The 27,068-nt window shown below is 43.2% G+C and overlaps 1 protein-coding gene across 4 annotated transcripts in view; it reads right to left on the bottom strand.

Moving 5' to 3' along the window:
* CLGN (calmegin) overlaps positions 1 to 27,068 on the bottom strand; it is a 71,676-nt gene that overhangs the window by 27,510 nt on the left and 17,098 nt on the right. For 3 of the 4 annotated variants that reach the window (XM_056562935.1, XM_056562958.1, XM_056562942.1), the window contains exons 2-4: positions 13,141 to 13,296; positions 4,611 to 4,684; positions 1,807 to 1,865 (exon numbers count right to left, since the gene is read on the bottom strand). In XM_056562935.1, the coding sequence (XP_056418910.1) occupies positions 1,807 to 1,865; positions 4,611 to 4,684; positions 13,141 to 13,287 (280 nt within the window). In that variant the 5' untranslated portion in view covers positions 13,288 to 13,296. Of the gene's footprint in view, positions 1 to 1,806; positions 1,866 to 4,610; positions 4,685 to 13,140; positions 13,297 to 16,946; positions 17,027 to 27,068 lie in introns of those variants that run through there. The other variant, XM_056562950.1, reaches the window with a different exon arrangement.

Genomic DNA, 27,068 nt, shown 5'->3' with positions numbered 1-27,068 from the left:
TATACACAAAGTCAAGTTATGTAGTGTTGTTGACAATGGAATTACGGTAAAAAATTAAAAAACAACATAACCCGAGTCCTTGCTTTGTGGCCCAGTCAAAACATCTCTTCGGACATGATCTTAGAATATAAGGGCCCCTTGATGTGCTATGAACTGGTTGGTTTAGACACAGCTGGGTTAGTAGTGCACTTTACAATCAGTACTATTGTTGAGTCACAACATTATTCACTAGTAAAGCATTTAGTCTATGCTGGAAATAGTAATAACCTGATCAAATCCAGGACAAAGATATTTCATGCGACATTTAGTGTAATTTCACAGATGGAGTATTCACACTTTTCTTGAGTAAAATCCACAGCATTTGCAGAGGAAGCAAATGGATGAGAATTTAGGGGTTTGCTCACACATGACAGACTTAATGGGGTATGGTCACGAAAGACAATCATCTATTCTGTGAGTGTCTGATCAGTGGTGGTCCGACTACAGGAATCCGCACTGATCGCTAGAATGGGGGTCCGATGGTCCCCCTGATTGAATGGCACTTACCACTCAGGGTATGTTCACACAATGGAATTTCGGTGCAAAATTCCACATTAGATTTCCGCACGGAGATTCCGCAGCAGCTTAGTCCCATTAAGTCAATGGAATTCTGCTGCACTCTTCACACGACAGAATTCCGGTGCGAAAATTCAAATTCCAGTGTCCGCAGAAAGAATAAATATGTCTATTCTTTCTGTGAAGTCTGCACGGAAATGCATTGATGCTGTTGGGAAAATGTCTGCATGGAAATCTTCTGTGGGTACACTCACCCATGAGAACATAGCCTCAGGGTACATTCACATGCTCGTAACTAGCAGCGGGTGGCAGATTTGCAGACTGCCAGTGGGCCCATTGGAATGAATAGTAGCGTAACTCCCACAACAGACAACAACCGATCTCCCACGGCAGGAAACCCGCTGCAAGTTACCAGCATGTGAATGTACCCTTAAATGCTACTGCTTAACTCAACCTTATTGCTGGGGCAAAAATAGCTAAGTACAGTGCTCAGCTCTATTTATTCTGCCCATGTAGCTGAATAACCCCCAACTGCTCAGACACTCATCCCTCAAACGCAGGATAGGGGATGAGTGTCTCTCATGGGCAAACCCATTAAAAAAAAATCTCAACCATATATGCAGGGAAAAAATGGCAAAAAAATCCATGCAGAAATTAAAGGGGTATTCCATGAAAAAAAAAATTTCTTCATATCAACTGGCTCCCGAAAGTTGAAAAAATGTGTAAATTACTTCTATTAAAAAATCTTAATCCTACCAGTACTTATCAGCTGCTGAAGTTGAGTTGTTCTTTTCTGTCTGACAACAGTGCTCTCTGCTGAAATCCGCACGTGTGAATGTACCCTAAGTGTAAATTCACCCAGGAAAGAACTGCCGCAGATTTTACCTACAGATCAGCACAAGTAAATCCACAGCAGAATACTACATGCTGTCGAATATGTCTGCCTGCTGGGGATTTTTCCCATTAAAGTCAATGGGGACAAAAAATCGGCTCTGATATCTGCAGAAAACTGTGGATTTCAAACCACAGTTTGTTTTTTTTTTCGTTTTTTCTTAGGAAGATCTACACCAAAAAATCCTAACCAAAATCTGCATTCAGTGGGGATTTTCCTATGGATTGTTTGCAATTGAAAGGCATTAAGCAACAAATTCAAGCCATGTGGACTTACCCTAACACAAGAGAACAAGACTGGCAAATTGGTGCTCACCCCAACCCTGTGTATGAGGCTAATTCCACGTGCACATGTCTTACCATCGTATTTGGCAATGTCTTCATCAGCATCTTCCTTCATGGTTTTGGAGAGGACCCACCTGGATAAAATGATAAGTCAAATTTAAAAATTTTTAAAAATAAAAGGAAACCAATCACGTATCTGTTTTTCGCACGTAGCACAAACTCTGTTATTTCCAAGGAGGTTTTTAATGTATGATCAACCTCCAAAAGGAAGAGACAGTTGAAATTCAACATATCTGATCCTTCAATCCCCTACCCACACCCTTTCCAAAATCATTGTTAAGGGGAGAGTCGGGAGGCCACCATACACATGATAGTCAACTGATCACACCAAAAACAGCAGGTTTGGCCAGCTTTAAAGGGGTAGTCCAGTGCTGAAAAACTTATCCCCTATCCTAAGGATAGGGGATAAGTTTCAGATCGCGGGGGGTCCGACTGCCGGGGGCCCCCGCAATCTCCTGTACCGGGCCCCGGCTCGCTGGCCAGATATCCGCCGACACGCCCCCTCAATACATCGCTATGGCATAGCCGGAGATTGCCGAAGGCAGTGCTCTGGCTCTGCCATAGAGTTGTATTGAGAGGGCGTGTCAGCCGCCGCTACGTGTGGTGGTCAACACGCCCCCTTCCCGTGGGCTGCCGGGGCCCCGTACAGGAGTCGGACCCCCCACGACCTTTCCTTAGGATAGGGGATACGTTTTTCCGCACTGGATATCTCCTTTATGGTCTATTCACACATACAGTATTCTGTGCAGATTTGATGCGCAGGATTTTCTGCTGCAGATTTCAATGTAAACTGAACACAGCTTGAAATCCTACGCATCAAATCTGCGCAGAATACTGTAAGTGTGAATAGACCCTTAATGTGCTTGGTCAGCTTTACTTTGCTTCCAAATGACATTTGTATATGTGTATTCTGTAAGTCTCCTTCTGACCATGTCACCCTCATGTCTCTATGTCATATAGATTTCATCTGTATGCTTAGAACTTGGAATATACCCTCTGACATATTTACCAGCTTTAACCAAAAAAAATTCTGAAAGTTTGTGAATGAATCCATGAGAAAAACTAATTTCTATATAATGATGATAATGATAATAAAATGCCTTCTCAAAATAGCATGTAATGAAACCTGCAGCAATTTCTTTCTTTACAGATCAGAGAATAGTTAGAGATGAACATGAATCAATAGTATGAACAAACTGTATATAATTCCCTTTGCCTCAATTGCAGTATACTTTATTAAATCCACATCATCATCTACAAATATGGATCCACATCTAAGCCTAGTTTACTAGTGAAAAGCTTGTTGTATAATATACAAATGATTTTTTTTAAGACTATAGGTATCCTTTGATTGCAATGGATGTTTTACCTATTATAGATACAGTGGGGATCAAAAGTTTGGGCACCCCAGGTAAAAATTTGTATTAATGTGCATAAAGAAGCCAAGGAAAGATGGAAAAATCTCCAAAAGGCATCAAATTACAGATTAGACAATCTTATAATATGTCAATAAAAAGTTTGATTTTATTTCCATCATTTACACTTTCAAAATAACAGAAAACAAAAAAATGGCGTCTGCAAATGTTTGGGCACCCTGCAGAATTTATAGCATGCACTGCCCCCTTTGCAAAGCTGAGACCTGCCAGTGTCATGGATTGTTCTCAATCATTATCTGGGAAGACCAGGCAGTCATCAGGAACAATGGAAGTTAAAGCAAGATCTGCAAGACCAAGAAAAATATCAGACAGAACAGCTCACAGGATTGTGAGAAAAACAATTCAAAACCCACTTTTGACTGCACAATCCCTCCAGAAAGATCTGGCAGACACTGGGGTTGTGGTACACTATTCCACTATAAAGAGATACTTGTTTACAAATATGGTCTTCATGGAAGAGTCATCAGAAGAAAACCTCTTCTATGTCCTCACCACAAAAATCAGCGTTTGAACTTTGCAAATGAACATATAGACAAACCTGATGCATTTTGGAAACAAGTTCTGTGGACCGATGAGGTTAAAATTTAACTTTTTGGCCAGAATGAGCAAAGGTACGTTTGGAGAAGAAGAGGAACAGAATTTAATTAACCTCTGTCCAACTGTTAAGCATGGGGGTGGATCAATCATGCTTTGGGGTTGTATTGCAGCCAGTGGCACAGGGAACATGTCACGGGTAGAAGGAAAAATGGATTCAATAACATATCAAATTTTGGATGCTAACTTGATGCCATCTGTGAAAAAGCTGAAGTTAAAGAGAGGATGGCTTCTACAAATGAATAATGATCCTAAACACACCTCGAAATCCACGGGGGATTACCTCAAGAGGCGTAAACTGAAGGTTTTGCCATGGCCTTCACAATCTCCTGACCTCAACATAATTGAAAATCTATGGATTGACCTTAAAAGAGCAGTGCGTGACAGCCCAGAAATCTCAAAGAACTGGAAGACTTTTGTAAGGAAGAATGGGCAAAGATACCTCAAACGAGAATAGAAAGACTCTTGGTTAGCTACAAAAAGCATTTACAAGCTGTGATACTTGCCAAAGGGGGCAGTACAAGATATTAACTCTGCAGGGTGCCCAAACTTTTGCAGTTGCCATTTTTTTGTTTTCTGTTATTTTGAAAGTGTAAAATGATGGAAATAAAATCTAACTTTTGTTGACATATTATAAGAATGTCTAATCTGTAATTTGATGCCTTTTGGAGATTTTTCCATCTTTCCTTGGCTTCTTTATGCACATTAATACAAATTTTTACCTGGGGTGCCCAAACTTTTGATCCCCACTGTATAGAGGTAACAATATACATATCCTAAGTAACATACCCATTCAGAGATCCATCATCAAAGGTCTCAGCGAAGAACACATCACCACTAGGGACAGGCGTCTGGTATATAACCTAGTATGAAGAAAAAAATCACTTATTATTAAGAATAAAAAATAATTACTGTGCCAAAGTTAAATGACAATAAAATAAATCATTGGGGACGGCTGTCACTAGAGTCATGGTCGTACACCGCAGCCTATAGCTAAAGCAATCACTGCTCGCTCTGCTAGAGGCTGCAGTGTACACAGCGCTAGTAACAGAGAGACACCCCCAGTGTATGGTGTATTCTAATGACCAGCCCAAATGCATTAGAATATATATATATATATATATATATATATATATAAAGGGACGAGTCTTGTGTGTTCTGCAGCCATTGAGCAGGCAAGCAGGGACTAAGCCATGAGCAGCCCTGCAGTTGGTAGCAGCAGAGAACCCTGTGTCGTCTCTTACTGCACCACACATCTCCATGGATTTTACACAAGAGTTGTACATTTAAGAACAAAAATAGTTATCTTAAAATATTATATAACTTTATTAACACATACACATGTATACAATACATATTTTGAATCTCTAGAATACCCCTTTCTCATTAAGTACCAAGCCGATTTTGATTTTTGATTTTCTACTTTTAGGGTCTATTCACACGTACAGTATTCTGCGCAGATTTGATACGCAGGATTTTCTGCTGCAGATTTCAATGTAAACTGAATGACTGAACACAGCTTCAAATCCTGCACATCAAATCTGCGCAGAATACTGTACGTGTGAATAGACCCTTAAGAGTCATAACACTTTTGTCTTTTCATCCACATAGCTATCATTATAGAAATAAAAATTTATAATTTACCATTCTACCCCCCCCCCCCCCAAAAAAATACCATTCTACCCAAAAACTCACATAATATATAAATAATATTCAGTTTGTCACGTAACAACCTGCCTAAACTTTATTGCAGACCAAGTACATCTTGTCATGGCATAATTAGGTATTAGGTATGCCCTAATAGCAGTGATCTCTTTCAGTAGTACAGTAACCCCCCGACATGCGATGGCCCTGACATATGATAAAATCGACATACGATGGCCTCTCAGAGGCCATGGCATGTTGATGTCAGCATCGACATACGATGCTTTTATATGTCAGGGCCATCGCATTAACTGCTATCCGACAGCGCAAAATGCTTAAGCTGCTGTCGGATAGCAGTTTAAGCATCCCGGACAGGTTCGCTTACCTATCCCCAATGCTCCGGGTCCACTTCGCGATCCACCGGCGTCTTCTGTATCTTCTCCAGGGTCCGGGCCTCGCGATCCGGCGTCGTTATTACGTCACTACGCAGGCCGTGCCAGCGCAGCAGCATAATAACGTCTCCAGAAAGCGAGGCCCGGACCCTGCAGTAGATGCAGAAGAAGCCAGAGGATCCCGAAGAAGACACCGGAGCAGCGGGACAGCATCGGGAGCCCCTGGGACAGCAGCGGGAGCGGTGAGGACCTGGTCCGGAGCGGCGGGGACAGGTGAGTACAGCTTCCTATACTTTACATTGCACGGATCCCTCAACATACGATGGATTCGACAAACGATGGGTCGTTTGGAACGAATTACCATCGTATGTTGAGGGACCACTGTACAGTGTGGAAAATAAAGTATTTAGCCAGCCACCAATCATGCAAGTGCTCCCACTTTAACCCCTTAAGGACTCCACCCATTTTCACCTTAAAGGGGTTATCCAGGAAAAAAACTTTTTTCATATATATCCACTGGCTCCAGAAAGTTAAACAGATTTGTAAATTACTTCTATTAAAAAATCTTAATCCTTTCAGTACTTATGAGCTTCTGAAGTTTAGGTTGTTCTTTTCTTTCTAAGTAATCTCTGATGACACGTGTCTCGGGAACCGCCCAATTTAGAAGAGGTTTGCTATGGGAATTTGCTTCTAAACTGGGCGTTTCCCGAGACACGTGTCATCAGAAATTACTTACACAGAAAAGAACAACCTTAACTTCAGAAGCTCATAAGTACTGAAAGGATTAAGATTTTTTAATAGAAGTAATTTACAAATCTGTTTAACTTTCTGGAACCAGTTAATATATATATATAAAAAAAAAGTTTTTTCCTGGAATACCCCTTTAAGGACTCAAAACAATCTTCGTTTTTGCACTTTCGGTTTTTCCACCTCATTTCTAAAAATCATGACACATTCAATTTTTGCACCTACAAACCCATATAAGGGCTTGTTTTTTGCACCACTAATTGTACTTTGTAATTACATTACTTATTTTATAACATGATCCATGGGGAAACAAAAAAGAATAATTTGTGACGTGAAATGAAAAAAAAAACGCCATTTTGCTAATTTTAAGGGCTTCCGTTTCTACGCAGTGTAAAAATGACACATTATCTTTATTCTATAGGTCCATACAGTAACAGGGATACCTAATTTATATAGGTTTAATTTTATTTTACTACTTTAAAAAAATGATAACTACATGCACCAAAATTAGTATGTTTAGAATTGTCATCTTTTGACCCCTATAACTTTTTTATTTTTCAGCATATTGGGCTATATGAGGGCTCATTTTTTGCGCCGTGGGACTTTTTGATCGCTTTTTATTAATATTTTTATGGTATATGAAAGTGACCAAAAATTCACAATTTTGGATTTTGGTATTTTTTTTACATGTACGCCATCAACCGTGCAGTTGAGCTGACCTTATATTTTAATACTTCGGACATTTACGCACACGGTGGTATCACATATGATAATTTTTTTATTACATTATTTTATTTAAAAAATAGGAAAAGGGGGTGATGTACATTTTTATTAGGAGGGGGGAAGCTTATTCACATTTATTCTTTTATTTTTGTAACCACTTTTTCCAATTTTTTTTGCCTCCTTAGGGAGCTATATCATACAATCTTTAGATTGCATACACTGTTCAATGCTATGCCATAGTATAGCATTGCTCAGTGTTGCCAGCACTTTGCATGGAGCAGTAGATTGCCGATCAGACGATGAGGAGGCAGGTGAGGAACCCCCTCCCGTCGTCCAGTAAGCTGATCGGGACATCGCGATTCTGTCGCGATAGTCCCGATCAGCTCCACTAAGCTGCCAGGATAGTTTTACTCTCAGGGTTAATGCCGGGCATCAGTCCGATCAGCCGTGCCCGGCATTAGCCATGGGTCCTGGCTGCCCATACCAACGAGGACCCACAGGGTTTATTCTGTTCTCCACTCGTGAGAACGGTTTAAACCCCATTAGTGAGATCAGGGCGTACAGGTACGCCCTTAGTCCTTAAAGGGGTAGTCCAGTGGTGAAAAACTTATCCCCTATCCTAAGGATAGGGGATAAGTTTGAGATCGCGGGGGGTCCGACCGCTGGGGCCCCCTGCGATCTCTCTGTACGGGGGCCAGGCTCTCCGGCCAGTTAGCAGGTGTCGACCACCGCACGAAGCGGCGGCCGACAAGCCCCCTCAATACATCGCTATGGCAGAGCCGGAGATTGCCGAAGGCAGCGCTCCAGCTCTGCCATAGAGTTGTATTGAGGGGGCGTGTCGGCCGCCGCTTCGTGCGGGGGTCGACACGCCCCCTTCCCGCGGGCTGTCGGGGCCCGTACAGGAGATCGCAGGGGGCCCCAGGGGTCGGACCCCCCGCGATCTGCAACTTATCCCCTATCCTTAGGATAGGGGATAAGTTGTTCACCACTGGATATCTCCTTTAAGGACTTGGGAACGGGGTGTGCCCATATCCTGCATCCTTAAAGAGTTAAAAGATGAGAGAGGCCTGTAATTTTCATCATCAGGTATACTTCAACTATGAGAGGCAGAATGGGGGGGAAGAATACCGGAAATCACATTGCAGGATTTCTAATTAATTAATTGGTAAATTCCTCAGTAAAATAAGTATTTGGTCCCGTACAAAGATTTCTATCTCTCTCAGACCTGTAACAACTTCTTTAAGAGTCTCCTCTCTCCTCCATTCGTTACCTGTAATAATGGCACCTCAAACAGTTACACTCCAAATTCCACTATGGCCAAGACAAAAGAGCTGTCGAGGGACACCAGAAACAAAATTGTAGACCTGCACCAGGCTGGGAAGACTTAATCTACAATAGGCAAGCAGCTTGGTGTGAAGAAATCAACTGTGGGATCAATTATTAGAAAAATGAAAGACATATATGACCACTGATTATCTTTCTCGATCTGGGGCTCCATGCAATATCTCACCCCGTGGTATCAAAATGATCACAAGGACGGTAAGTAAAAATCCGAGAACCACACGGGGGGACCTAGTGAATGACCTGCAGAAAGCTGGGACCAAAGTAACAAAGGCTACCATCAGTAACTTCCTACGATGCCAGGGACTCAAATCATGCAGCACCAGACATGTCCCCCTGCTTAAGCCAGTAAATGTCTGGGCCCGTCTGAAGTTTGCTAGAGAGCATTTGGATGATCCAGAAGAGGATTGGGAGAATGTCATATGGTCAGATGAAACCAAAGTAGAACTTTTTGGTAAAAACTCAACTCGTCGTGTTTGGAGGAGAAAGAATGCTGAGTTGCATCCAAAGAACACCTATTGTGAAGCATGGGGGTGGAAGCATCATGCTTTGGGGCTTTTTTTCAGCAAAGGGACCAGGATGACTGATCAGTGTAAAGGAAAGAATGAATGGGGCCATGTATCATGAGATTTTGAGTGAAAACCTCCTTTCATCAGCAAGGGCATTGAAGATGAAATGTGGTTGGGTCTTTCAGCATGACAATGTTCCCAAACACACCGCAGAGGCAATGAAGAAGTGGCTTCATAAGAAGCATTTCAAGGTCCTGGAGTGGCCTAGCCAGTCTCCAGATCTCAACCCCATAGAAAGCCTTTGGAGGGAGTTGAAAGTCCGTGTTGCCCAGTGACTACCCCAAAACATCACTGCTCTAGAGGAGATATGCAGGGAGAAATGGGGCAAAATACCAGCAACAGTGTGTGAAAACCTTGTGAAGACTTACAGAAAACGTTTGACCTCTGTTATTGCCAACAAAGGGTATATAACAAAGTATTGAGATTAACTTTTGTTATTGACCAAATACTTATTTTCCACCATAATTTGCAAATAAATTCTTTAAGAATCAGACAATGTGATTTTATGGATTTTTTTCTCTCATTATGTCTCTCATAGTTAAGGTATACCTATGATGAAAATTACAGGCCTCTCTCATCTTTCTGTGATGGGAAGTGGGAAACTTGCACAATTGGTGGCTGACTAAATACTTTTTTCCCAACTGTATAATGTACCCTACCACAAAATGTATGACTATATATATGTACATACATTTGCTTTTTACTGAAGCCATTTTTCCCAGCTGGACATACAGAAAGGTGTTGTCTTCTTGAAAAGTGTTTATGCATTTATCTTGAAACTTCAGAGGAAAATTTGCTACTTTTCCCCAAAAAAACTTTCAGAGGACATATAGAGCTAGATTTAGAATGTATTTGTAAAGATATTTTAGATTGTTACAAACCTTTGGACATTAGGAAGTTCTAAAGTACATGGACAATGCTTGTCTTGTTTTTGAGAAAAGGTTATCTTCTCAGTATCAGTTACTGATTTACTATGTAAGGCTGCTTTCACACTATAAAGATGTTCCGTTAAAAGATCCGTTATAAACATCCGTTAGAAAAGCCTTAATAACGGATGTTAGACGTCTGTTACAATGGGATTTTTTTGATTATCGGTTATGACCCGTTATAGCCTGTCATGAATAACGGACGTTATTTGTGACGGAAGAAAAAAGGCACATGCACTAATTTTTCTTCCGTCACAAGACACGGGTAAATTAACGGACATTATTTTTAACATTGAAGTCTATGGCTGATGGATGAGCCTTTATGTCATCCGTTTGCACCTGGTTTACAATGTCCGTTATTACTTCTGAGCATGCTCAGAAGAGGTGACATCAGCAGACTCCTGCAGTGCTGAGGGACTACTACTACTCCCATCATGGAACAGACTTGTTTCCATGATGGGAGTAGTAATTCTCTGGCTGTGGGAGTCTACAGACAGCTGGGGAGGCTACATTAGTGTTTGTACTACTACCCCCATCATGGAACAGCGTCTGTTCCATGATGGGGGTTGTAGTACAGGGGCTGAGGGATTGATCGCACCGGGTTTCACTGCTGAGACCCGATGCGATCAGAAGTTATTAAGCAGGGGAGCGGGCAGCATGGTCCGCAACTCTGCAATGTATAGTGTGTTTTTACTTTCATTTTTAAATTCCCCGCCGGGAGCCCTTGGCCGGTACCAAGGAGTCATTCAGAGCTCCCAGCGGGGGTTTTTAAATGAACATTGTGAGTGGCAGCGGGGGCCATATGTATACTAAAAGCACTGTTGGGGCAAGATATATAGCGATGCAGGGGGGCAGACATATAGCCTATATATCTAGCCGCCCAGCGCATTTATAATATGCCCCCGCAGCGCATTAAAGGGGTATTCCAGGAAAAAACTTTTTTTTTATAAATCAATTGGCTCCAGACAGTTAAACAGATTTCTAAATGACTTCTATTAAAAAATCTTAAAGGGTACCTTTCATCAAAAAAACTTTTGATATATTATAGATTAATGTATGCAGAATAACTTTCCAATAGCATGTTATTAAAAAATATTCTGCTTTCTATTCAATTTTCCACTTTGAAAAAATGACCCCTAGGGGTCTCCCTACCAGTCCTTTTTTTTTTTTTTTTTTTTTTATAGATTTCAGACTCATACTGGAGTCCTTAATCTCAGACTGCAGCCGAGACACAGACAAGCTTAACACTGCTCCCTGGCAGTGTGCAGTGGTGAGTTTGTCTGTGTTCCAGCTGCAGTCTGAGATTTAGGACTCCTGCATGAGTCTGAAATCTATAAAAAAGGACTGGTAGGGAGACCCCTAGTGGTCATTTTTTCAAAGTGGAAAATTAAATAGAAAGAAGCATATTTTTAAATAACATGCTATTGGAAAGTTATTCTGCATACATTAATCTATAATATATCAAAAGTTTTTTTGATGAAAGGTACCCTTTAATCCTTCCAGTAGTTATCAGCTGCTGAAGTTGAGCTGTTCTTTTCTGTGTGGCAACAGTGCTCTCTGTTGACATATCTGCTTGTCTCAGGAACTGCACAGAATAGAAGAGGTTTGCTATGGGGATTTGCTTCTACTCTGGACAGTTCCCGAGACATGTGACATAAGAGAGCACTTAGACTGAAAAGAACAACTCAACTTCAGCAGCTCATAAGTACTGAAAAGATTTAGATTTTTTGATAGAAGTCATTTACAAATCTGTTTAACTTTCTGGAGCCAGTCCATATATATAAAAAAGTTTTTTTCCTAGATAACCCCTTTAATAAAGATATGACCCCTGCCAGCACATTTATGTATATACCCCCCGTAGCGCATTTGTCATCATATGCCACGCAGCGCTATGAAAGAAAAGTATTTCTATCAGCAGCGCATAGTGCCAGCAGCTGGCCAGCCCGTTGGTGCTGATAGAAATACTTTTCATACATAGCGCTGCGATGGCATATTATGAAAAATGTGCTGCGGGGGGTATATATATATATATATATATATATATATATATAAATGCGCTGGCGGGGGTCATATGTTTATTAATGCGCTGCGGGGGGTATGAATAAATGCACTGGTATATATGTGTGCGCTGGCGGGGGTCATGTTTATTAATGCACTGCGGGGATATATATATATATATATATATATATGCACTGGCGGGGGTCATATATATGTTTATTAATGCTCTGCGGGGGGCATATTATAAGTCTGTTCCATGATGGGAGTAGTAGTAGTCCCGGCTGTGGGAGTCTGTAGGCAGAGGTGTTACTACATAAGGGATGTTATAACGGGTCTTAACGGATGCATATTTATTCATCCGTTAGCACCCGTTATTTCATCCGTTATTATACATCGTTTTTTACACAGAAAAAGGATGTTTAATAACGGATGAATACGCATAGTGTGAAAGGAGCCTTATCCATTTACTTTCATTTATTACAGATACCACAATGTAGTGCCAGGTCCATCAGGTAACAGATACTGCTAATGCCCGGAGCACCCCAATGACTTATATCATGGTGTGTCATGTTCCACCAATGTTTCTATCATTATTATTATTTATATTTATTGATATGTATTTGATAATGGTTAAAAAACACAACAGAAACGCAGATACAGTGAAGGTGACAGTGTAAAGCAGTGCTATTTTTCCTGTCAAACCTGCAAAAAAGGTGCTATGTTGAGCCTCTGACACAGGTGTGAACATAGCCCAATCATATAATGTGGATACGTCTACTGCACTTTATGGTAGTTGCCGCATATGACATATACTTTTGTGCAATTTCTGTTGCCAGTATTGTAGTGCATAACAAGAATGGGGCTGAAAAAGAAATGCATAACTCATGGCAACAAGGATCAGGAATGGGTGTCTATTTTGGGAATGTGGCCCTTAGAAGCAGCTACAGATGCTGCAGTATATAAAGTATGTAGAGCCCACCTCTAAATAACTCTTTTGCTCTTCACTGTTGGCTTCTGTGGTGTCTGTAACATCATCCTCATCATCCTCTTCTTTGACGCTGACTTCAGCTGATGCCAAGCCAACAAGCAGCATAGCGAAACATATCCACCTCCAATGTGGCTGCATTTTAAGGCCCTGAAAACACCAAACATAGGAGTAAGTAGGTTTTGCAAACCAATGCTACTGTTTTGAGAAACCATTTTAACGGAAAAAAAATATGAAACAGGACTTCAGTAGAAGTGAATATAAGTAGATAAAACAAAAATCATTGCTTTATTCATTTTAAAGGGGTACTCCGCTGGAAAACATTTTTTTTTTAAATCAACTGGTGCCAGAAAGTTAAACAGATCTGTAAATTTCTCTCTTAATCTTTCCAGTACTTATAAGCTGATGTATGCTCCATAGGAAGTTCTTGTATTTTTTAATTTCCTTACTGCCTAACCAAAGTGCTCTTTGCTGACACCTCTGTCCATTTTAGGAACTGTTCAGAGTAATAGCAAATCCCCATAGCAAACCTCTCCTGCTCTGGACAGTTCCTGACAAAGGACAGAGGTGTCAGCAGAGAGCACTGTGGTCAGGCAGAAAGGAACTTAAAAAAGAAAAGAACTTCCTCTGTAGTAAAAAGCAGCTGATAAGTACTGGAAGGATTAAGATTTTTTTAACCCCTTAAGGACAGACCCATTTTATACTTTAATGACCAGGCTCTTTTAAAAAAAAATTGACATGTCTCTCTTTAAATGGTTATAACTTTAGAACGCTTTTCCTGACATATTGTACTTTATATAAAGGGTGCATTTTTGTGATAAGCTTGCAAAGCCTGTGCAATGGCCCGTCGCTGCAGGACAGGCAAACCAAGCAATTGCTTGGGGCCCCGAGCAGAACTGGTGCTTGCCATCCTCCTGCCTCTGTCCCAGTTCGGCAGCTCGCCCTGTCAGCCGGCCCGGGCGAGCAGTGCGAGAGCCTGGAGCGGGAGGCCGAGACTAAAGCCGCTCGGCCTCCGGCTCCTATTTTTGTGCCCGCCCCGACTCACCTGTAGATTACAGCCTGTAGTTGCCGGTGGGAAATGAACTCAAGAGGATGTCCCCACTCCCAGTGCCGTGCAGCTATGCGGTGACCCTCACGTCACGCTCCCAGAATTTAAGGGCCGGCGTTACTACGTCCTGCCGCTGGCCCTAGAGCGTGACGTGCGCGTAGCAACAGCGCAAGCAAGATTCTGCCCTGATTCAGCCCCTGAATTTCTCCCGGCAACTGCAGCAGCAGAGCAGGTACCAGCCGGGGCCCCCGGGGGGGACTAATGATAACCTAGGTGTTCTACTACCTGCCTACTGGGTCTGGGGGGGGGGGGTTAATCTGGGGGTACTACCTTCCTACGAGGGGGGGGGGGGGGGAGGTGGTACCCCCAGATTAACCCCCTCTCCCCCCCAGTAGGTGGATGGTACCCCCAGATTAACCCCCTCCTGGGGTACTGGGGGTACTACCTGCCTACTGGGGGATTAATCTGGGGGTACTACCTGCACACTGAGGGAGGGGGTTAATCTGGGGGTACTACCTGCCTACTGGGGGGGTTCATCTGGGGGTACTACCTGCACACTGAGGGAGGGGGTTAATCTGGGGGTACTACCTGCCTACTGGGGGGAGGGGGTTTATCTGGGGGTACTACCTGCCTACTGGGGGAAGGGGGTTAATCTGGGGGTGCTTCATGCCTACTGGGGGGAGGGGGTTAATCTGGGGGTACTACCTGCACACTAAGGGGGAGGGGGTTAATATGGGGGTGCTACCTGCATACTGGGGAGAGGGGGTTAATTGGGGGTACTACCTGCCTACTGGGGGGAGGGGGTTTATCTGGGGGTACTACCTGCCTACTGGGGAGGAGGGGGTTTATCTGGGGGTACTGCCTGCCTACTGGAGGGAAGGGGGTTAATCTGGGGGTTCTTCATGTCGACTGGGGGGGGGGGGGTTAATCTGGAAGTACTACCTGCCTACCAGGGGGGTGGGGTCTAATATGGGGCTACTACCTGTCTATTGGGGGGAGGGGGTAATCTGGGGGTACTACCTGCCTACTGCGGGAGGGGGTCAATCTGGGGGTACTACCTGCCTACTGGGGATCTAATTTGGGGGTACTACCTGTCTACTGGGACGGGGGGGTGTTAACATGGGGGGAGAATGTCACAAGGGAGAAGATGAGACAGGGGATAGGGATGGGAAGGGGAGAATGTGACATGGGGGGGATAGAAATGAAATGGGGAGAATGTGATTGGGGATAGAAATGAAACGGGGAAGATGTGAAATGGGTGGTGGATATAAAAAGGGGGAATAGATGTAAAATAGGGGGAGATTGGACATGAAATAGGAGGATTCCACTATTTTTTTTATAATATTGAAATTCCAATATTTAGATCCATAATTGCAATCGCACATTTTCCCCATATCGTGCAGCCCTACTAGCTATGTACCTGGCTACCTTACTACCTACATCAGTGTTTCACAACCAGGGTGCAAAACTATGACTCCTAGCATGCCCGGAAATCCAGAGGTCATCTGGGCGCTGTAGTTTTGCAACAGCTGGAGGCACCATGGTTGGGGACTGTTGGGCACCATGCTCTATTACTGAGTGGGACACCAAGGGGGGCATTATTACATGCCTATTGATGAGGAGATTGTGTAGTGTTAATGAGAGCACTGGAAAAATGCAGAGTCTAAAATGTTTGTTCTGCAGATGAAGAGAGATAAAATTTTGGCTGGAAGAAGACATCATGGCGGTCTGAGTCGGATGGGGAAGAAAAGGAAAGAGAACGGCGCTGATCAGAAAAGACGTGACCTGTGAGTTCCTTCATGTTGCTGTAATCCCTTATATGGGGTATATATCCTGTGTACAGCTGGTGTATATCTCTATATGGTCTTCTATATAATCTTTTTTTAAGGTGGGGAGGGGGTAGGGCCTCCATGTCTATTTTGCTTGGGGCCCCCAAATTCCTTCAAATGGCCCTGAATCCAGCCTGTGGGTGGATCTCACAGGCTTCCGTAGCTGGCAGAGAGGAGGCCATCAGTCTCCTACTGCCATAGCAAGCAACGGCGACCCGTGATTGTATCGCGGGCTGCTGTTGGTGAACAGGGGGAGCACCCTCTCTCTGTCAACACCATAGATGCCGTGATCAGGACTGATCACAGCATCTATGTGTTTAATGCTGCCAGGACTGACGCAATCGCGGCCCCGACAGCTGCGGCAGGACCCCAGCTGTGATTGACAATCGGGTCCCTCCGCCGATCTCCTAAGCTGTGCGTGGCAGAGCAGGAGATCAGCAGGACATAGGCATACCCAAAGGATAGGGGACAAGATGTCTCATCCCAGGGCTCCCGCCTCTGGGGACCCCCGCGATCTCTCCTGCAGCACCCCCTGTCCTCTTGTGCACGGAGCAAACTTCGCTCCGTGCCTGATGACGGGTGATACAGGGGCCAGAGGATCATGACGTTGTGATGGCCCCACCCCCTCATCACGCCCCGCCCCCTCAATGCAAGTCTGACGTCATGTTCATGTGAATACACCCCAAGGGGTTTTCCATCCTGCAAAGTGATGAAATACTGTTAGGATATTTTATTACTTTATGATCAGTGGGATCCAACCTCCAGGAGAACATGAGAATGAGACAGGATTTAAGAATGAAGGAAATGCAGTGCTGGTGTAGTGCTGCATCTCCTTATTAGTTTTTCTCTGCACATCGGTGCTCACTCTCGACACACACCAGAAGTGCCTGCTAAACCAATCACTGGCAATAGGGTTGACCTACCTAAGTATATGATTGGCTGAACCAGCACTTCCTGTGTGTCAAGATTTTCTTTTATAATTCATAAGCTAGCCATAGCCCACATAGTATAAGATCTAGGAAGTAAAAAACACTTTTTTAAATATTGACAACTGTACAAAGTTGATGATCACTAAGATGTTAATTCTGGCTTGATTGGATAGTGTTTAAGGGGTACTCCAGGGAAGTAAATATATAAGGAAAAGCTCCTAAACTACCACACTCCCTGGGTACAGTCATGGCCGTAAATGTTGGCACCCCTGAAATTTTTCAAGAAAATGAAGTATTTCTCACAGAAAAGGATTGCAGTAACACATGTTTTGCTATACAAAATTATTGGCACCCTTAACTTAATATTTGGTTGCATACCCTTTGGAAAAAATAACTGAAATCAGTGGCTTCCTATAACCATCAATAAGCTTCTTACACCTCTCAGCCGGAATGTTGGACCACTCTTCCTTTGCAAACTGCTCCAGGTCTCTCTTATTGGAAGGGCGCCTTTTCCCAACAGCAATTTTAAGATCTCTCCACAGGTGTTCAATGGGATTTAGATCTGGATGCAAACCCAGCTTTCTGACACTGGGCTGTACAATGCGACCCAAAATCCGTTGGTAATCCTCAGATTTCATGATGCCTTTGTGCCAGAGGCAGCAAAACAACCCCAAAACATAATTGAACCTCCACCATATTTCACTGTAGGTACTGTGTTCTTTTTCTTTGTAGGCCTCATTCCGTTTTCGGTAAACAGTAGAATGATGTGCTTTACCAAAAAGCTCTATCTTGGTTTCATCTGTCCACAAGAAGTTTTCCCAGAAGGATTTTGGCTTACACAAGTTCATTTTGGCAAAATGTAGTCTTGCTTTTTTATGTCTCTGTGTCAGCAGTGGGGTCCTCCTGGGTCTCCTGCCATAGCGTTTCATTTCATTTAAATGTCGACGGATAGTTTGCGCTGACACTGATGCTCCCTGAGCCTGCAGAACAGCTTGAATATCTTTGGAACTTGTTTGGGGCTGCTTATCCACCATCCGGACTATCCTGCGTTGACCCCTTTTATCAATTTTTCTCTTCCATCCACACCCAGAGAGATTAGCTACAGTGCCATGGGTTGCAAACTTCTTGATAATGTTGTACACTGTGGACAAAGGCAAATCTAGATCTCTGGAGATGGACTTGTAACCTTGAGATTGTTGATATTTTTCCACAATTTTGGTTCTCAAGTTCTCTTCTCCTCTTTCTGTTGTCCATGCTTAGTGTGGCACACACAGACACACAATGCAAAGACTAAGATCATTTCTCTCGTTTTTATCTGATTTCAGGTGTGATTTTTCTTTTTATATTGCCCACACCTGTTTTTTTTTCCAGGTGAGTTTAAAGGAGCATCACATGCTTGAAACAATATTATTTTTCCACAATGTTGAAAGGGTGCCAATAATTTTGTCAAGTCTATTTATGGAGTTTGGTGTGACATTATGTCAAATTAGCTTTTTTTCCTCCCTTTTTTGGTTTAGTTCCAATACACACAAAGGGCGTAAACATGTGCATAGCAAAACATGTGTTACTGCAATCCTTTTCTGTGAGAAATACTTCATTTCCTTGAAAAAATTCAGGAGTACAAACATTTACGGCAATGACTGTATGTTCCCTGTAAACCATCCTGCCTGATATGCATGCCATTGGTGGCCTCTGTTGTTTTCTCTGGCTGCTTGATATTCTTTTCATTCTTCTCTCCCCTCGCCTACATCTCCCAGCAATCATTGTAGCTCTGCTCTGCCAGCCCCCACCCTCCTGATCCTGAGCAGCAGAGAGAGATTCAGTGTCTAATTGGCTAAGGCAGCACACACCTCCGGGTTCTCAGCACTAATGTAAGAATGACTCATCAGTGCAGGGGAGAAACCACATGGTCTGTGTCACTCAGGAGGGTGGGGGCTGCTTTCAGAGAAGGATTTGGACAGAGACGGAGTGGGTGGCTTGATAATGTACCATAATTCCCTCACTTCATGCATGTTAGTGACAACCAAAGAGGGGAAACTGCTTTATATAGGTAATGAATATTTAGACAATTAAATAGGTTGATGAAAGGGAAAAGATGAGCTATGGATTTAGCTCCCCGAAGTACATCTTTAATAACTGGATATTACTTGATTAGGCTAACGAAACATAAATATAATAATAAAAATATGGCAGTATGAATAATAAGAAACTAAACAGAACCTAGAAAGGTAAATTAAGTTTTTGTTTGTTTTTCTCCCTCTCTCCCTATATATCTGTACAGGGGATGGGAGTGTTACAGGTATAAAATTACAATGTTTCTTTTATTTTTTTTACTACTGTTTTATAAAATTATTTAATGGGAGATTTAGAAATATGTTAGAAAATGCTGCTGTTCTGTATGTATGAAGAGGACGGCAGACAGAAGGTTTGCGGAGAAGCACTGCTCACTGACTACACATATAGACCAACCCCATAAAACAGACAAAAAGAATGAAAAGAGAAACTGGAAAAAGTGAAAAGGTCAAACAAACTGTATTTTTTACTAGAATTATAAAACTATTTATAGTGTATTTACAATCCACTAAAGAGTCTTAAAAACACCTCAGCATTTTCATTATACTAGGTTTATGATACACAGACATTGAAAAGTGATAATCTTGGAATAAATAGAACTTGTGATGTTAAAGTCCTATTCCATGGGCCAGTGGCTCCTATAACTAGTGCCGATCTGCTTTCCTGTTTATTCAGGGCGATGTGCAGCCGATAGCAATGATTTTATTAGAGGTGGATTGCTCACCATTTTACACAGGGTCATAATCAGAACAAGTATTCCTAGGAACGCTCATTAAGGCGATAATCGACTCGTGCAAAAGGGTCTTTAGCCCCCAATACTTGCTATGAAGTTAAACTACATATTCTCAGACACACAGATTGTCTGCAGAAAAAGTCCACTGCTCTATCTAATCTGCCCTTATATTATTTCCTTTATATTTCTATCTTAAGATAGATATATGTTTATCCCAGATATGTTTACATTCACTAACTGCAGATTAACCAACCACATCTGCTGGAAGTTTGTTGCAAACATCTACGACTCTTTCAGTAAAATGATATTTTCCCTCATCTCCCTCCCCCACAACTAACCTCAGATAGTGTCCCCTTACTCTTCTGTATAATTTTTGTTACCTCCTCTATGCTAGGTCACCACGCAAGTTATTTGGTTGTTTTTTTGTTTTTGATTTTTTTTTTGGGGGGGGGGGACCTCCACTGCAGTTTTACAAGCAAAAGTCAGAAATGGATTCACAAGGAAGTTGAAGTATAAGGAAGAGTTCTTCTTTTATATTTCCAATTTTTAATACACTTTTGGCTTTGGCTCAAAAACTGCAGTGATAGTTTTTAAAAAAATGCCAGAAGAAAACCTTTGTAGAAACCTAGCCAAGGGGTACTTTTACATACAGTCATGGCGTAAATGTTGGCACCCCTGAAATGTTTCTAGAAAATGAAGTATTTCTCACAGAAAAGGATTGCAGTAACACATGTTTTGCTATACACATGTTTATTCCCTTTGTGTGTATTGGAACTAAACCAAAAAGGGAGGAAAAAAAATACAAATTGGACATAATGTCACACCAAACTCCAAAAATGAGCTGGACAAAATTATTGGCACCCTTAATTTTATATTTGGTTGCACACCTTTGGAAAAAATAACTGAAATAAGTTGCTTCCTATAACGATCAATAAGCTTCTTACACCTCTCGGCCGGAATGTTGGACCACTCTTCCTTTGCAAACTGCTCCAGGTCTCTCTTATTGGAAGGGCGCCTTTTCCCAACAGCAATTTTAAGATCTCTCCACAGGTGTTCAATGGGATTTAGATCTGGACTCATTGTTGGCCACTTCAGAACTCTCCAGCGCTTTGTTGCCATCCATTTCTGGGTGCTTTTTGATATATGTTTGAGGTCATTGTCCTGCTGGAAGACCCAAGATCTCGGATGCAAACCAGCTTTCTGACACTGGGCTGTACAGTGCGACCCAAAAATCCGTTGGTAATCCTCAGATTTCATGATGCCTTGCACACATTCAAGGCACCCAGTGCCAGAGGCAGCAAAACAACCCCAAAACATCATTGAACCTCCACCATATTTCACTGTAGGTACTGTGTTCTTTTCTTTGTAGGCCTCATTCTGTTTTTGGAAAACAGTAGAATGATGTGCTTTACCAAAAAGCTCTATCTTGGTCTCATCTGTCCACAAGACATTTTCCCAGAAGGATTTTGGCTTACTCAAGTTCATTTTGGCAAAATGTAGTCTTGCTTTTTTATGTCTCTGTGTCAGCAGTGGGGTCCTCCTGGGTCTCCTGCCATAGCGTTTAATTTTATTTAAATGTTGACGGATAGTTCTCGCTGACATTGATGCTCCCTGAGCCTGCAGGACAGCTTGAATATCGTTGGAACTTGTTTGGGGCTGCTTATCCAACATCAGGACTATCCTGCGTTGACACCTTTCATCAATTTTTCTCTTCCGCCCGCACCCAGGGAGATTAGCTACAGTGCCATAGGTTGCAAACTTCTTGATAACCTTGCGTACTGTGGACAAAGGCAAATCTAGATCTCTGGAGATGGACTTGTAACCTTGAGATTGTTGATATTTTTCCACAATGTTGGTTCCCAAGTCATCAGACAGTTCTCTTCTCCTCTCTCTGTTGTCCATGCTTAGTGTGGCACACACATACACACAATGCAAAGACTAAGTGAACTTCTCTCCTTTTATATGCTTTCAGGTGTGATTTTTATATTGCCCACACCTGTTACTTTCCCCAGGTGAGTTTAATGGAGCATCACATGCTTGAAACAATCTTATTTTTCCACAGTTTTGAAATGGAGACAATAATTTTGTCCAGCCCATTTTTAGAGTTTGGTGGGACATTTTGCCCGATTTGCTTTTTTTCCTCTCTTTTTTGGTTTAGTTCCAATACATACAAAGGGAATAAACATGTGTATAGCAAAACATCTGTTACTGCAATCCTTTTCTGTGAGAAATACTTCATTTTCCAGAAAAATGTTAGGGGTGCTAACATTTACGACCATGACTGTACATAATCTACAGTGGATATTCTTAAGTGGAAATTTCACTTGCACATTATCTTCTGCGAAATTCTACAATTGGCATTTCCACATTGGAAAATTTGCTGTGGACTAATTGAAATCAATGGATAGCAACATAATTCGCTTGAGAATTTTCCACTGTGGATTGCGTATTTAAAGGGGTACTCCCGTGGAAAACGTTTTTGTTTTTTTTAAATCAACTGGCACCAGAAAGTTAAACAGATTTGTAAATTTACTTCTATAAAAAAATCTTAATCCTTCCAGTACTTTTTAGGAGCTATCTACTACAGAAGAAATGCTTTTCTTTTTGGATTTCTCTGATGTCACGACCACAGTGCTCTCTTCTGACCTCTGCTGTCCATTTTTGGAACTGTCCAGAGCAGGAGAAAAGCCCCATAGCAAACATATGCTGCTCTGGACAGTTGCTAAAATGGACAGCAGATTTCAGCAGAGAGCACTGTGGTCGTGACATCAGAAATCCAAAATGAAAAGCATTTCCTCTGTAGTATACAGCTCATAAAATGTATTGGAAGGTATTGTAATTTACAAAGTTGTTTAACTTTCTGGCCCCAGTTGATTTAAAAAAAAAAAACATCCACGGGAGTACCCCTTAAAGGTAACACTTACTAAATTCTAGGCACGTCTGTCGTGTATATGAGGAAATTCAGACAACTAAAGTTGTTTGATGTTTATATAAGAATAAGAAAAGATTCATTATAAACTAAACCCTGACTAAACATGGCCTCAAAAAGCAGAGAAGCACAGAAGAGTAGATCAGAGGTGTAATCCCAGGGGGTGCTCTAGCGAAGTGTTGTGAGCGCCTCTGCTCATTACTGTTGCTATAATTAATGCACAGCACTGCCGCCATCAGCATCCATAGTTTATGCATAACTAATTGCTGTTGATCACATATCATCCATGTCTCTAGGTATCAGGCAGCGCCTCCCAAGAGCACTCGATAAGAAAAGAGACAGCCATCAAATACATTCGTCATTTTTTTTCTCCATCTTCTGGGGTGTTAGAACAATTGTAAACTAGATGTTCTAGTACCCAAATTGATGATACAGTAAACTGCCACTAATAATTACACATAAAGCTACACATCAGATTCCGCAACTTCTATTTCTGGATCTTTTGATGTTGACAAGACGCACATTTCTACCACTTCATGACTACCTATGTGTCTATCATCCCCAAGATGCCAGCCTGTTCATCTTTTATTAATCTAGGTGCCCTACAGACCTGGACCTTCAATCCCCACAAACACCACCCAGGGTTCACCTGGCTTCTTGTCCCATTAAAGGGGTATTCCAGGAAAAAACTTTTTTATATATATATATATCAACTGGCTCCAGAAAGTTAAACAGATTTGTAAATTACTTCTATTAAAAAATCTTAATCCTTTCAGTACTTATGACCTTCTGAAGTTATGGTTGTTATTTTCTGTCTAAGTCCTCTCTGATGACACGTGTCTTGGGAACCGCCCAGTTTAGAAGCAAATCCCCATAGCAAACCTCTTCTAAACTGGGCGTTTACTGAGACAGGTGTCATCAGAGAGCACTTAGACAGAATGAACAACCTTAACTTCAGAAGGTCATAAGTACTGAAAGGATTAAGATTTTTTAATAGAAGTAATTTACAAATCTGTGTAACATTCTGGCAGGGCCGGCGTTAGGGCGGGGCAACCTAGGCAATTGCCTGGGGCCCCCATCTCCAAAGGGGCCCCGTATCAGGAGCGGACTTCATCTTCCAAAGGGCTGTGACAGGGGCCCTTTGGAAGATGGAGTCCGCTCAATGAGGACGAGCAGCGGAAGCAGCGTGACACTGTCAGGAGTGCTGACAGTGTCACGCCGCCTCCGCGTCCGACGGTCCTCATTGATAGCTAGTGGGCTAGTGAGTCTGCCTACTAGCTCAGCGACAGTCAGCAAGGCCCCTCCTCCTCCAGATTATGACGTTCCTTGAGCTACGTGCATCCTGTCACCACAGCACAGACTCAGTGGTGTAAAGCAGACGCAGTGCAGCCTTAAGGAGCATCTTAAGAGCAGTCAGCAGAGCCAGGTCAGGCTGGTGGTCCAGCAGTACCAGGAAGCCAGTGGCAGCCAGAGTCAGTTTAGGGACATTACAGGGTAAGTGTTACAGTAAAAAAAACATTACAATACATACACTAATTCATACACACACTATAACCTAGGTGTCCAATCTGTGTCCATCCAGCTGTTTGCAAAACTACAATTACCAGCATGTCCAAACAGTCCTTGGCTGTCTGGGCATGCTGAGAGTTGTAGTTTTGCAATAGCTGAAGGGCTACAGATTGGTCACCTTGGATGTAAGGGTGGATTCACATGCTGGTAACAAGCAGTGGGTTTCCTGCTGTGGGAAATCCGCTGGGAGTTATACTACCATTCATTTCAACGGGTCTGCCAGCAGTCTGCAAATCTGCCACTATTGCTGACTGTCCGTAGACCCATTGAAATGAAAGGTAGTGAAGGAAACCTGCTGCAAGTTACCAGCATGTGAACGCACCCTGATACATGTAATAAAATGTCTTAATTACCCCTGATAGTAGTTCCAGTTCCACCTATTAATGGCCTATCGCCAGGATAGGCCATCAATATCTGATTGGTGGGGTGCTGAAAACAATCGGCTATTCGGCGGAGCTGCCGCAGCTGTATCGACGCTGTAAATGGGGCGGGAAACAAATGGCCCCATTCACTGTGTAGTGGCCATGCTGAGTTACAGCAGCTCTGCTCTGTATACAGTGAATGGGAGCAGAGCTGCAGTAATTCAGCACGGGCACTACACAGTGAATGGGGCCATTTATTTCCCGCCCTATTTACAGCGTTGATACAGCTGTGACAGCTCCGCAGAACAGCTGATCGGTTTCAGCATTAAATGCGCCTATATTTTTGGTAGAATATAAAAAAATTTGGGGCCCCCTTTTTAGGTTTGCTCAGGGCCACACTTTGTCTAAAACCGGTGCAGTGCCATAGATTGTGATTTGCCATAGATTGTGATGGAGTGACTCAGCAGTTTTCACTGCTCGAGCGCTCCGCCTCCATTACATTCTATAGGCTGACACTGGCACACCACCCCCCAACCATTGGTTACTGCGGGGGCTGGGGGGGTGTGTGCGAGTGTCACGTGACATATTTAATCATCAGGCATTGCAGCTCACGGCAGTCTCACTTGGGCTATCACAGGGAGAGGATCTCTCCCTGTGATAGCCCGAAGTTGCACGGAGCTCTCATGGCGTCTGTGGCCCGATTCCGAGAGCGGAATGGAGCCACAGAAGTCAATCCATTTACTGTGTCCTCCCCGCTGCGCCTGTCAGCTTGTGTGCCCCTCGCACAAGCTGACAGTCAGTGTCACCCGCCAGCGCGATCTCTATTCACCGCTAACGGGACCCCTGTGCCCGCTAGCAGTGTTATGTGTGTCCCCGCCAGCGCAATGTTCACCGCTAACGGGACTCCTGTGCCCGCTAGCAGTGTTATGTGTCCCTGCCTGCGCAATGTTCACTGCTAACGGGACCCCTGTGCCCGCTAGCAGAGTAATGTGTGTCCCCGCCAGCGCAATGTTCACTGCTAACGGGACCCCTGTGCCCGCTAGCAGTGTTGTGTGTCCCCACCTGTGCAATGTTCACTGCTAACGGGACCCCTGTGCCCGCTAGCAGTGTTATGTGTCCCCGCCTGCGCAAGTCATCCACCCCGCCTGCGGCTCTGTTCCCCGCTCCATGTTAGCCCAGGGAACAGGAAACAGATTTAAAGGGCTTCGGGCACAGCGAGTACTGCGCATGCCTAGGTAGGTAGCATAGATTTACTTTTAGTGTAGCGTAGTTTAGGATTAGTTTGAAAGAGACTACAACTCCCAGCATGCCCGGGCATGCTAGGAGTTGTAGTGCAGGGAAGGGCCCACAACTCCCAGCATGCCCAGACAGCTGAAGGCTGCCTGGGCATGCTGGGAGTTGTAGTTTAGCTGATGGGACCACAACTCCCAGCATGCCCAGACAGCTGTAGGCTGCCCGAGCATGCTGGGAGTTGTAGTGCAGTGAAGGGCCCACAACTCCCAGCATGCCCAGACAGCTTAAGGCTGCCCGGGCATGCTGGGAGTTGTAGTGCAGGGAAGGGCCCACAACTCCCAGCATGCCCAGACAGCTGAAGGCTGCCCGAGCATGCTGGGAGTTGTAGTGCAGTGAAGGCACATCAACTCCCAGCATGCCCAGACAGCTGAAGGCTGCGCGGTGATGCTGGGAGTTGTAGTGCAGTGAAAGGACCACAACTCCCAGCATGCCTAGACAGCTAAAGGCTGCCCAGGCATGCTGGGAGTTGTAGCTTTACACAGGTATAAAGTAGAGTTAGCGCGATTTAAGCGTAGTTAGCGTAGCGTAGTGTTAGCTCAATTATAGCGTAGCTTTAGTTTAGTGTTAGCGCAGTTTTACATTTTTAGCGTAGCGTACATTTAGCGTAGTGTAGTGTTAGCGCACTTTTAGTGTAATGTAGTGTTAGCGTGGTTTTAGTGTATTTAGCGTAGTGTAGTGTTAGCGTAGTTTTAGTGTAGCTTAGTGTTAGCGCAGTTTTTGCGTATTTAGTGTAGTGTTAGCGCAATTTTAGCGTATTTAGCGTACCTTAGTTTTACCGCAGTTTTAGTGTATTTAGCGTAGTGTAGTGTTAGCGCAGTTTTAGTGTATTTAGCGTAGTGTAGTGTTAGCGCAGTTTTAGCGTATTTAGCGTAGCTTAGTTTAAGCGCAGTTTTAGTGTATTTAGCGTAGTGTAGTGTTAGCGTGGTTTTAGCGTAGCTTAGTGTTAGCACAGTTTTAGTGTAATTAGCGTAGCTTAGTTTTAGCGCAGTTTTAGTGTATTTAGTGTAGTGTTAGCGCAGTTTTAATGTATTTAGTGTAGTGTAGCGTTTCACAGTTTTAGCATATTTAGCATAGCGTATTGTTAGCGTAGTCTTAGAGTAGTGAGCGCAGCGTAGTGTTAGTCCAGTTGTAACATAGTTGGCGTAGTTGTACACGGG

Source organism: Hyla sarda, chromosome 1 (genome assembly GCF_029499605.1).
Source record: "Hyla sarda isolate aHylSar1 chromosome 1, aHylSar1.hap1, whole genome shotgun sequence".
In the NCBI taxonomy this organism is placed as follows: domain Eukaryota; kingdom Metazoa; phylum Chordata; class Amphibia; order Anura; family Hylidae; genus Hyla; species Hyla sarda.
The sequence above is the reverse complement of the archived record's forward strand: the minus strand, read 5'-3'. Positions and strand labels throughout refer to the sequence as shown.